The sequence below is a fragment of the Eriocheir sinensis genome, chromosome 23 (genome assembly GCF_024679095.1).
Source record: "Eriocheir sinensis breed Jianghai 21 chromosome 23, ASM2467909v1, whole genome shotgun sequence".
NCBI classification, from domain to species: domain Eukaryota; kingdom Metazoa; phylum Arthropoda; class Malacostraca; order Decapoda; family Varunidae; genus Eriocheir; species Eriocheir sinensis.
The window spans coordinates 18,902,461-18,914,268 of record NC_066531.1 but is presented as its reverse complement, the minus strand read 5'-3'; the positions used below and the strand labels follow the sequence as shown (position 1 = coordinate 18,914,268).

Here is an 11,808-nt window from a genome sequence, read left to right as displayed (position 1 = left end):
TGAAGCCTGGGAAAGATCATCTTCAAGCAACTAACTATTGTCCTATTTCTTTAACATCCTGCATTTGTAAAGTGATGGAGAAGATGGTGAATGTCAGGCTTATGTGGTACTTGGAGAGCCGGAATTTATTGACCCCGGTGCAATATGGTTTCCGAAAGATGCGCTCCACCTCGGATGCTCTTTTATCCTTGGAGTCCTCAGTTTGTGAGGCGTTTGCCAATAATCACCACCAGGTGACCGTGTTTTTTTTATCTGGAGAAGGCCTATGGCACAGCTTGGTGCCATGGAATTTTACTTAACCTGTTTGAGTTTGGTCTTCGTGGCCGTCTCCCTTTTTTTATTCAGGAGTTTTTATCTCATCGTCTTTTACGGGTTAGAGTGGGGAGTACTCTTTCCGAGGTTTGTCCACTTGAGGATGGTGTACCACAGGGAAGTACTCTCAGTGTTACGCTGTTTGCTGTGGGTATTAATGGAGTCGTTGGTGTCCTGCCTGATGGAGTTCATAGCTCCTTATATGTATACGATTTATCCATTTCGTTTTCTGCGGCAAGGATGTCGTTGATTGAACGAAAACTGCAATTGACTATTAATAGAGTCGCCAATTGGGTAAATACGCGCGGCTTTCGATTTTCGTCCTCAAAGACAGTAGCTATGCATTTCTGTCGTCTTCGAGGCGTTCATCCGGACCCTGACTTATATCTTGGTAATAGGCGACTGTCCTGTGTAGAGACGACTCGTTACCTCGGTCTTTTATTTGATAGCCGCCTAACCTGGGTGCCTCATTTACGTTACGTTAAGGCGGCTTGTCAGAAAGCCCTGTCCCTCCTTCGTGTTTTAGCTCATACCTCTTGGGGTGCAGACAGGGACACGCTACTCCTCCTCCACAGAACACTCATCCTTTCCAAGTTGGAATATGGCTGCGAGATATACTCCTCCGCCAAGGAGGCTCACCTATGCGTGTTGGACTCAGTACATCACGCCGGGGTCCGCTTGGCTACTGGTGCATTCCGGTCTTCACCGAAACCTAGCCTTCTCGTGGATGCTGGCGTCCTGCCTTTGGATTTGAGACGCCAATCCTCTCTATTCCGTTGCTGGTTCCGCGTCCAACGCCTTCCAGAATCAGTTCCTTGTGTGTCAATTTTGCGGGATTCCCGTTCGCCTGCATATGATGAGCGACCTAGTCTCCCTAAACCTTTTGGGTTTCGGGTAGCGTCTGCCACGACACCGTTGTCTTTCCCTCCCATTCCTATCTGCCCTTATCGAGTACCTAGGGTTGGATACTGGCAGTTGCCCGGTGTGTCCGTGTGTTCTCCCACTATAGATAGTAAGAGGGATTTACCGCCATATGCGTCCCGAGACTTATTTTTAGAGCATTTCACTAAACACTCGGACTCCATCCCTGTGTTTACTGATGGCTCTAAATTGGATGCTGGAGTTGGCTTTGGTGTTGTGTTCCCCTCCTTCTGTCGGGGAGGTAGTCTTTCTTCTGTTGCTTCTGTATTTACTGCAGAGCTGTCTGCAATAGTCCTCTCTTTACAGATTATTTTTACCCTTCCTGTGGACTCTTTTATGATTTTTAGTGATTCTCGTAGCGCTCCTTCTGCGCTGGGCTCCTTTACTCCCTCTGTTAATCCCCTAGTTTTATCTGCTCTCGAGTGGCTGTATTTGCTCAGCAACAGGGGATATCGCGTTGGGTTTTGTTGGGTTCCAGGACACGTTGGCGTACACGGGAACGAACGAGCTGAAGGACTTGCAAGGGAGGCAGCAGCTAGAGCTGCCCCTCCTAGTGCTGTCCCATGTACAGATATGTTTCCAGAGATTCGCAAGACAATTCTTGCCAGTTGGCAGGAGAGGTGGAATGCTCGGGGTGCGACTTCCAAAATGAGAGAGATTACCAGGACTGTGTCTCGTCCTTGGTCATACGAAAGTGTCCGTGACCGTCGCTCGCAGACAGCCTTGACCCGTCTTCGGACGGGTCATACGCGTCTAACACATTGTTACCTCACGTCCCGGGGAGTGCACCCTTATTGTGATGACTGTTTGGTTCCCTTGACCGTGCGGCACTTGCTGGTCGAGTGCCCCAGTTTGGGGGACCTGCGAGTGCGATACCTGTCGCAGTGTCGGGGAGAAGACGGATCATTCCGTCTCTCGCTGATGCTGGGAGGGAGATGCCTTTCCCCGGGACATGAGGTACTCCTCTTTATGGAGAAGGCTGGCCTTCTTCATGAGTTATGACCGTTTTCTGTGTGATTTGTTTCGTCTCGTTTTGTTTGGCTTTGCTCTTAGTTTACTTTTTTAGGTTCCTTTTTTAGCCCTTTTAGTTTTTTTTTTCTTCTTTTCTTTAGTTTTTAACTCATTGAATGCGGCGCCATATGACCCTGGCTGTTGCGGCGTATAATTTAAATCAATCAATCAATTATTATAAACTTGAACCACTGTGGACAAGTGTTTAGACACAGTGCGTCCCCGACAGGTGAGATGACAGCTTTCTGTGCAGTATATCAAGGAAATTAAACAGTTAAGTGTAAATTACTGAACTCTATACAAATTGTGTTCTAGGGTCCGGCGATTTCATCAAATAACCATTTTTCATATTCTAGTCTATATTTAGTAGTACTATTCTTGAAGGCAAAGGATGCAGTACAATAACTTAAACAAAATATCAGGAAAATTTTAAAATTTAACTTTTCCTGCACAACCACGCATAACCACATCTGAAAAACGTTGGGATAGCCCGCCAAACACATTCCTCAAAATCGAGTATTACTTCTTGAACTTTTAATTGTTCTCCCAGAAGGCAGTTTCTCATTACATTGCCGTGAATGTTATTGTCTTAATGACGCGTGAATTTTATTGTTTCAAAGCTTTTATACTTTTGTTTTTTTAACTACTACATTTTAATTTTTAATTTATTAACCTTGTTGTTTTAAGTTTTTGTAATTTTAGGTTTGTTAATAATGAATTGCAAACAAAATTCTTGGATGCGGGAGCTTTGTTGTTTTAAAGCTTTTGTTTTTACCTTTTGTTCTATTCATTGATATCTAGATCTGGTCCGAGTTGGTCCACTATTGTGGTCCGAGTTGATATCTTGTGGTCCGAGTTGGTGCCGGTCCGGTCCGAGTTGGCAATGGTCCGAGTTGGAGGTGAACCCCATACTTAATATACAGTTATTTAGTATTCATCAATACCTCCAACGAAGTGTTTGCTACAGATAAACTTCTGGGCTTTCTTGAACGTCGGAGCCTCCAAGCGAGTTGCAAGACCACACAGTCTCCACCACAGGCAGTGTTTGTCTGGATAGTACTTGCTGGGTGGTAATGGTATGTAATAAACTGGGTTCTCCTGACTTGAAGAACCTGAATTCACCCGCCCACAGCCTAAATAAGAGCACCCCTACGCAGGCATTGTCCCAAAATGAAGTATGTTGTTGTTTCGGGCCGCGGCGATCTAGTCGCTCACATGAGCCCTGGTGTCGTCCTGTGAGGGCTTCACAGGCGCGTCAGCTGCCCCGTCTTCTTAAAGAAGGCGCCGGTGAGGCGGATGACAGAGTCCTGCCGTGAGGGGTGGACGCCTGCCGCCGCCAGCAGCGTGGGCAGGTCAAGGGTGGGCACGTCCAGGGCGCGGAGGTGGTGTCGGAGCAGCACTCGGTGGGAGTGGTGGCGTGGGCAGTGCAGCAGCAGGTGCCCAATGGTGTCCTCGACGGTCCTGCACCAGGGGCAGGGAGGGTCGGGGGCCAGGCGCAGGTGGTGGAGGTGAGCGCCGAGGCGTGTGTGGTCCAGGCCACATACGCCACATACGTGACTGGAACAGCCTCCCTCAACAGATTTTAGACTGCGGTGCAATAGACTGATTCAAAGAACAAATACATACTCACTTGTAATCATAACACACCAACACTAACAATTACACTTGATTCACTTCCCTCCCCAGCACACTCGGGTCCCCCGTCCCCCCAACAGCCAACACATATGCGTGTTATGCACCTATACAGGTGCCCTACGCATCATTGATCCAGATCCTGATCAAGCTGTAGGCAAAGACTAAAAAAGAAAGATAGAACAGCTTGTATCTAAAACCGATAAAGAAAATGTGAGGTAGATATAGACCAGCAGCGCCATCTGTTGAGCCGACGCCAAACTATAGCAAGTACGTCGTCTGCATGTGTACGGTCTCCTCTTCATCTTCTTGTGACCTTATTATATCGCTTTGTAGTTTGTATCATATGCGATCTTATTTTTGACATTATGTATCAACAATAATTATTTTTTCATCATTAATTATGTATTATATGATTATTATATGCTATCTTTCATCAGTGGTGGGTGGTATAACCACAAAGACCATAGTTCATGAAGTGTAATTTTTTACACACACACACACACACACACACACCCAGAAGGCGTACAGCAGTTTGCGGGTTAACTAATTAGTGTATTTTGGACAAAGAAACAATGATATAAAGGTGCAGCTAAGTTGTATTTGTTTAGACAATTATATACAACAAATATATGCTGGGATGTAGATATATGGCACGCCTTGTGCATTATAGAAAATGCATGAACACAGACACACAAGCAAAAATATTGGTCTCATGATTATACACAAAGTAAAGAAAAATAATTGGGCAGTAATGCAAAGGAATACTCTCATGCAATATAGGAATGAGCATAATAAAGAAAATTACACAACAAATAGACAAGTACAGTCACTTAGAAAAGTTACATAATACCAAGCCATATAAATTGGTGTATACCTTTCTTACACAAGGACATAAAGAAGAAGAGTAAAGCAAACATGTATAACAAGCAGAACAGAGATTATCTGAAGTACACAGTGCAGCAGGAGGTGCTTATTGGTCTCCTCGACGGTCCTGCACCAAGGGCAGTGACTCCTTGGGCGGTGAGGGTCGGGGGCTAGGCGCAGGCGGTGGAGGAGAGCGCTGAGTCGTGTGTGCCCAGGCGGAGGCTTGTCAGGTACTCCACGTGTCAAAGGTAAACAAACAGACTTGGGGTCTTGGTCTTGGTCCTGGGTGTCGATATTACACCAATGCCATCTAGCGAGCCGACGCCAGCTGCTGACAGAGTTTCGTTCAGCTTTCCTGTCTTTCTTTTATAGTCTTTGGCTGTGGGACCACGGCCGCTCCGTCAGCCAATATTTGTTTACATACGTTGCCGCTTCTTCTTTAGACCTGGGCCCGAATTCACAAAGGCTTAGTTCATAGTTTTGGGCCCTTAGTGCGTAGTTTTGAGAACATTGAGATTCACAAAGCTCGCGCGGTAATAACTACCAACTAATCGATGACGTCACGGGTTAGCGCACGGATTTACAAAGCTTTACCGCGCTCTGTGTGACGCTAAATTTGTTGTTAAATAACTACTGCCTCGGGAGTGTAGTAAACGCTAACAATATTATCATAATTACGTACAAATGCTTATAAATCGCGTTTTTCAACTTGATATATAACTTTGCGAGTAGAGGAAGCCCATTTCTTTATAAAATGATGAGATATACACCCTTTGAGAGGTATATGATAAGTGTGGGCGGTATGGCAACACCGACGCCCGGCCAGGGATTGTCAGACCTCCCTCCTCCTTCATCTTCCTACCTCCTCATCCATTCATCCATCCATCTCTAGATTTGTCCCTCCGTGGAGCGACCATGGACCTTTGTCGGGTGACAGCTAGCCCATGAGTTGGGCTGCAGATATGGCAAGACAGTCTTAATTTTCCCTCGTTCCTTCCTTCCGTCCTTCGTTCCTGTCTGCCTCGATATCTGTCCCATATTTATATTTGCTTTCTTCCTGCCTCAATCTCCTCCGTATCTTCTTTTTCTTCATCTTAAGCATGCTCGTAGGTAACAAGACATCGAACGGCAAAGTTCCCTTGACGTAAATGTGCAGCAAACAATGAAATAATTGAATTCGTAGATTACGATTTAGTACAGTTTGCCTTAAAAGGAAGAAAAATGGGAAAAGAGAATGGGTTTCTTGAACCAGCAGCTGGAGGGGCCTCCCTAGGATTAGCTGACGGTGATTGTGCTTGCGATTCGCTGCAAGACCAATGACGTCATCAACGAATCAACGGTCTCGCTGACTTAGCGCGCCTCTAACTACCATCTGAGGTTTGCTTCGTGAATCTGACGCTAACGTCGGTCGCTAAATCAATAGTGCGTAGTTATGTTAGTTCGTAGTTAGTGAGTATGTTTGTGGATTCCGCCCCTGTATCGCACGCAAGGGGCCTCTGGCGGCGAGGAGGTGAACTGATAGCCAATACGGTCCATTCAGCGGTTCTTAATCTGGGGGTCTTGATCTCCTTGGAACGGGGTGAGTAGTTTTGAGGAATATTGGATTTTTTTCGTATGATGTAAGGTTTTCTGCATGTTATACCGTATCAACAACTTCTGTAATAAATTATAAGTGGGAAGAGTTTTACAATCTGTAATAACTTGCTAATAAGTCAATGAAGTAGTCAAGACAAATACATTATAATTTTACTGTGTACACTAGCTTATAATTTTGCATTTAGTTAAACCAGGCTATTATTTTGCATTCATTTACACTAGGCTATTATTTAGCATCTACGAATAATATGCTATTAATTCGAATTCATGAACACTAGGCTATTTAGGAATACCAAGCAATCATTTTGCATTTACGAATACAAAGCTATTATTTGCATTTGGGAGACTAGGCTGTTATTTTGCATTCATGAAACTAGTAGGCTATTATGCATTTAGGAATACTAAAATATTGTTTTGCATTTAGGAATACTAAACTATTATTTTGCATTTAGGAAACTAGTAGGCTATTACGCATTTAGGAATACTAAACTATTATTTTCCATTCAGGAAACTAGTAGGCTATTACGCATTTAGGAATACTAAACTATTATTTTGCATTTAGGAAACTAGTAGGCTATTACGCATTTAGGAATACTATTATTTTGCATTCAGGAAACTAGTAGGCTATTACGCATTTAGGAATACTAAACTATTATTTTGCATTCAGGAAACTAGTTGGCTATTACGCATTTAGGAATACTTAACTATTATTTTGCATTTAGGAATACCAAGTATTATTTTTCATTTAAGAAACTAGGCTATTATTTTGCATTTAGAAATACTAAGCTATTATTTTGCATTTAGGAATCTAGGCTATTATTTTGCATTTACGAATAGACGTCATTATTATGCATTTAAGAAAACTGGGCTATTATTTTCCATTTACGAATACTAAGTTATTATTATGCATTTAAGAAAACTAGGCTATTATTTTGCAGGAACGTTTTTTTCTTAAGAGAATTCTCTCTCTCTCTCTCTCTCTCTCTCTCTCTCTCTCTCTCCACTTCAGGAATTCCACCTACAACACCTTTCCTCACATCCTTAAAATAAATACCATCTATAAATTTTTCGTGGACTTATGAGTGAATCATGTATTACAGAAAGCAATGCAGAACAGATGTCTACTAATGCATTTCAGACCCGATGTGACATCGTTTTTCGGGAATATCTTGAAGGCTATTCGTCGGACAGCAATGACATTCTAACACAATGTTATCAACAGCCCGCCGTAATTTATGGTGTTATAGGAGAGAGTCAAATTTATATACTTTATGAGTTTACTCTTACGATTTTAAGCTGTAGTCAGTGAGGACACAAAATCCTGAGCAAAGGTTCGGATAAGTCGCCTTACCCCCTCCTCTCCTTCATCACCTCCTTCTCCCACTAACATCGTCCTCCCTCCCCCCCCTCCCACCTCCTTCACCCCTCCCAATCCCTCCCTCCTCTCTTCCCTCCGATGTCCCCCCTCCCTCTCTCTCTCTCTCTCTCTCTCTCTCTCTCTCTCTCTCGGTTGATACATCTTGGTATGATAAAATGCTTCAAGTGTTTCAAATGTTTCAAATGTTTCAAATTTCCCCCCTCTCTCTCTCTCTCTCTCTCTCTCTCTCTCTCTCTCTCTCTCTCTCTCTCTCTCTCTCTCCTGACTTCCCTAACACCGTGGTTTGTCGCTGTGTACTGAAGACGCTACAATCTTGCTGGCCATGACGAGTATACTGAGATGCCCCAACAGGTGCAAAAAAGTGATTGCACTCAGGCTTTTTACTATGTTCGACCAAGAGAGGAAAGCCGGCACACTGAAAATAAGTCTTAACAGGTAATTATTACACATAACTTTATATGTGTAGTCTTATTGTTTTTTTGGGGGGATATTTATATCATGACTGTCATAAAACCCAGTTGAGTAATCGTAAGTAATCGGTCTTTTCCCGTACTTTATTTTACACTTCTGTCTTCCCCATAGGCCGTATGAGCGTGTGGCTAAAGTGCTGGGTGAGACCACACATGCAGTTCGAGTGATGGTGCAACGCTACAGGCACTCCACGCAACACTCACCACCTGAGACATCTGGCACTCATGCCATTCCACCATTGGACTCCACGACATCCTCCACTACACAACCTGTTTTTGACAGCTTCACGATTGGAGCTGTTCGGCGTTTTTTGCATGCAAAGTTTGCTGCAAAAGGAAACTTCACTATTGCCACCCTCACGGAAGAATTAAGGAAGGCTGATATTATACCCAGTGAGACCTCCGAGACGACGGTATGGCGTGTGTTGTACAGCATGGGGTTCAGGTATAGAGTATCACAGAGAAAAATGTATGTACGAAAAGAGTCCCTTGACATTGTATGCCGCCGCATTGAAGCTCTTCGGTCGCTGAAGCATTACCGACAGAAAGGAAGACAGGTGGTGTACGTGGATGAAACGTGGTTCACCACAAGGATGTCACACAACAGGGAGTGGGTGGACACAACACAACCTGTAACCAGTGCGACCTATAGTCGTCAGGTGCCACCTGGTGAAGGGGAGCGGTTTGTGGTGGTAGCAGGTGGCACTGTCAAAGGTTTTGTGGACGATTCTTTCCTATGTTTCCCTGCAAAGACAAAAACTGGTGACTATCACGGGGAAATGAATGGCAGCCTTTTTATCAAGTGGCTCACATCTCATCTTTTACCAGTACTGGATGAGCCATCAGTTATAGTGTTAGACAATGCTCCCTATCACAGCCAGCTGACGGAGGAGTCTCGCTGCCCCACCACCGCCACCAACAAAGCTGGTCTTGTACAATGGTTGGAGGAAAGAAAAATTCCCTTCTCACCTCACGCTACTCGCCCCGAACTGCTGCGAATATGCCATGAAAACAGACCAAAGCCACAGTATTCAGTAGATAATCTCATCAGAGAATGGGGTCACGAAGTGGTCCGACTTCCACCAGCCCACCCTGAACTTAATGCTATTGAACAGGTGTAGGGGTGTATGAAGAAGTATGTCCGCTCGTCAATGCAACGCTTTACTCGTGCCAGCTTAAGGACCAAGATAGAAGAAGCAAGGCTGTGCGCAAACACGAAAATTTGGGAAGGTGCTGTTCGACGAGCCATGAGGTTTGAGGAGGATTATTGGTCCTCTGATAATATCCATGACTGTGTGGAACCCGTCATTGTTACTTTTGACGGTGATGATGAGGATGATATGCTCCTTGACACTGACACTGATGACGATTAAAATGACATCCATGTATTCCTGTGTGTATAATTACCCATTCATTTTATGACTGATATAAATTATTTTACAATTTTAGTGACACTTTCGTTGTACAATGATTTTGCTCATTGTCCATTCTATCTCATCACAGCATATGACCAATCGAATAACAGATGCAGGAAAACAACCAAACACATAGTAATGTGCAATGTATTTATATATTTTAATGTGTTGTGCAATTCAGAGAGAGAGAGAGAGAGAGAGAGAGTGAGGGAGAGGGAGGGAGAGGGAGAGGGAGGAGGGGGGACATCGGAGGGGAAAGAGGAGGGAGGGATTGGGAAGGGTGATAGAAGGATGAGTGTGGGAGGGGGAGGGGGGACGCTTGTTAGTGGGAGGAGGAGGGAAGTGAGGGGGGTAAGGCGACTTATCCGAACCTTTGCTCAGGATTTTGTGTCCTCACTGACTACAGCTTAAAATCGTAAGAGTAAACTCATAAAGTATATAAATTTGACTCTCTCCTATAACACCATAAATTACGGCGGGCTGTTGATAACATTGTGTTAGAATGTCATTGCTGTCCGACGAATAGCCTTCAAGATATTCCCGAAAAACGATGTCACATCGGGTCTGAAATGCATAGTAGTAATATAAGTAACAGGGAGCATGAAATTGGATGAGAGGTAAGGATATTACGAAAAAAAAAAAAAAGTATATCTATAAATGCATTCACCGCAAGATAAATCGGTCCAGAGATGCATTAGGCTAATATTTTTTAGTATAATTACTCTCTCTCTCTCTCTCTCTCTCTCTCTCTCTCTCTCTCTCTCTCTCTCTCTCTCAAGCAAGAGTGGCTTTAAAATACAGAAACTGAGCGGGCAGAAGAGATGTTAGTGTCGTCTTTTAGCGGTGCTTAATTGTTTTGTATATCTTATTGATACTAACACGAACTGAAATAAAAATGTGACTTCATGGGTCCATGAGCATTATCAGTGGCAGGCTACATGCAAAATTTAGTGAGGCTAGGACAAAAAATAAAGTCATGACGCCTTAGTTTTGTTTTGAGAGTTTGCACGCCTAATATTTAGGCGGTTCCGCCGACACCCGTCAAGGATACGGAGTCTATGGTTCAACTCAGAAGTTTTTTTTCTTCAGATATTCATAGAAGCGTCAAAGAGAGACTACTGGCTACATCTGAGGCTATGTGCTTGCAGCAACACAAGCGTGCCGCCCCAGTTTCCATAAAATTGGGTGACTTTGTTATGCTTCGAGTCCCAGAGACATTCGAAGTTGTCCCCTAAATTCGTGAACCCACGCCAGATAGACAACTAGGTGGACACAAATTTGAGCTTTATGACCTCACTTTTAATTCGTATGGAATTGTGCATAGTGATCGTCTCAAAAAGACTGACGCCCAGCCTGAGGTCCTTGATTTGACTTTAGTTGAACCCGCGAGAACCGCCTTTTTGCCTCAGCCTGACGATGTCTTGTCTATCTATCTTTCCACCGTACGATTATAACCTGCGTCCTCGCCAATAAGAGTTTTCTGCTTGGTTCCAGGAAATGTTGCCCCTCGCCTTCTACTTCCTTCTGCGCTCTGTTCTGGCTGGAGACTCAAGCCGGGAGCCCTCTCTGCTCATTTGGGCCGGGTTTCTCTTTTTTTTTACAACAAAGGAGGCAGCTCAAGGGCACACTAAAAAAGAAAACAATAATAAAAAAAAAAGCCCGCTACTCGCTGCTCCTAAAGTAAAACAAAAGAGGTGGCCGAAAGGAAGATCAAATACAGTTGGAGAGGTGTCCTGATACCCTCCTCTTGAAAGAGTTCAAGTCGTAGGCAGGAGGAAATACAGATGAAGGAAGATTGTTCCAGAGTTTACCAGCGTGAGGGAAGACAGAGTGAAGCTGCTGGTTAACTCTTGCATAACGGGTTTGGACAGTATAGGGATGAGCATGAGTAGAAAGTCGAGTGCAGCGGGGCCGCGGGAGGGGGGGAGGCATGCAGTTAGCAAGTTCAGAAGAGCAGTCAGCGTGGAAATATCGATAGAAGATAGAAAGAGAGGCAACATTGCGGCGGAATTTAAGAGGTAGAAGACTATCAGTATGAGGAGGAGAGCTGATGAGACGAAGAGCCTTAGCCTCCACTCTGTCCAGAAGAGCTGTGTGAGTGGAGCCCCCCCCACACATGAGATGCATACTCCATACGAGGTTGAAGATGTCCTGTCGGTCCAGTACCCGTTTACTGCTCAGGTAGAAATACCGGGCACTCTGAGGA

At 44.3% G+C, this 11,808-nt stretch overlaps 1 protein-coding gene across 1 annotated transcript; it reads left to right on the top strand.

Moving 5' to 3' along the window:
• Window positions 1–7,938: 7,938 nt before the first annotated feature.
• Window positions 7,939–9,797, top strand: LOC127002656 (uncharacterized). Its single transcript, XM_050868707.1, has 2 exons — window positions 7,939–8,152; window positions 8,300–9,797. The coding sequence occupies exons 1-2, from the start codon at window positions 8,040–8,042 to the stop codon at window positions 9,306–9,308; spliced, it is 1,122 nt and encodes a 373-aa protein (XP_050724664.1). The 5' UTR covers window positions 7,939–8,039; the 3' UTR covers window positions 9,309–9,797.
• The last annotated feature ends 2,011 nt before the right edge of the window (window positions 9,798–11,808 follow it).

Bases quoted from the DNA above. Each gene is read 5' to 3' on its own strand.
- LOC127002656 (XM_050868707.1), top strand. From the start codon at position 8,040: ATGACGAGTATACTGAGATGCCCCAACAGGTGCAAAAAAGTGATTGCA. The intron at 8,153-8,299 runs GTAATTATTACA...TCTTCCCCATAG, and splicing joins CTGAAAATAAGTCTTAACAG to GCCGTATGAGCGTGTGGCTA.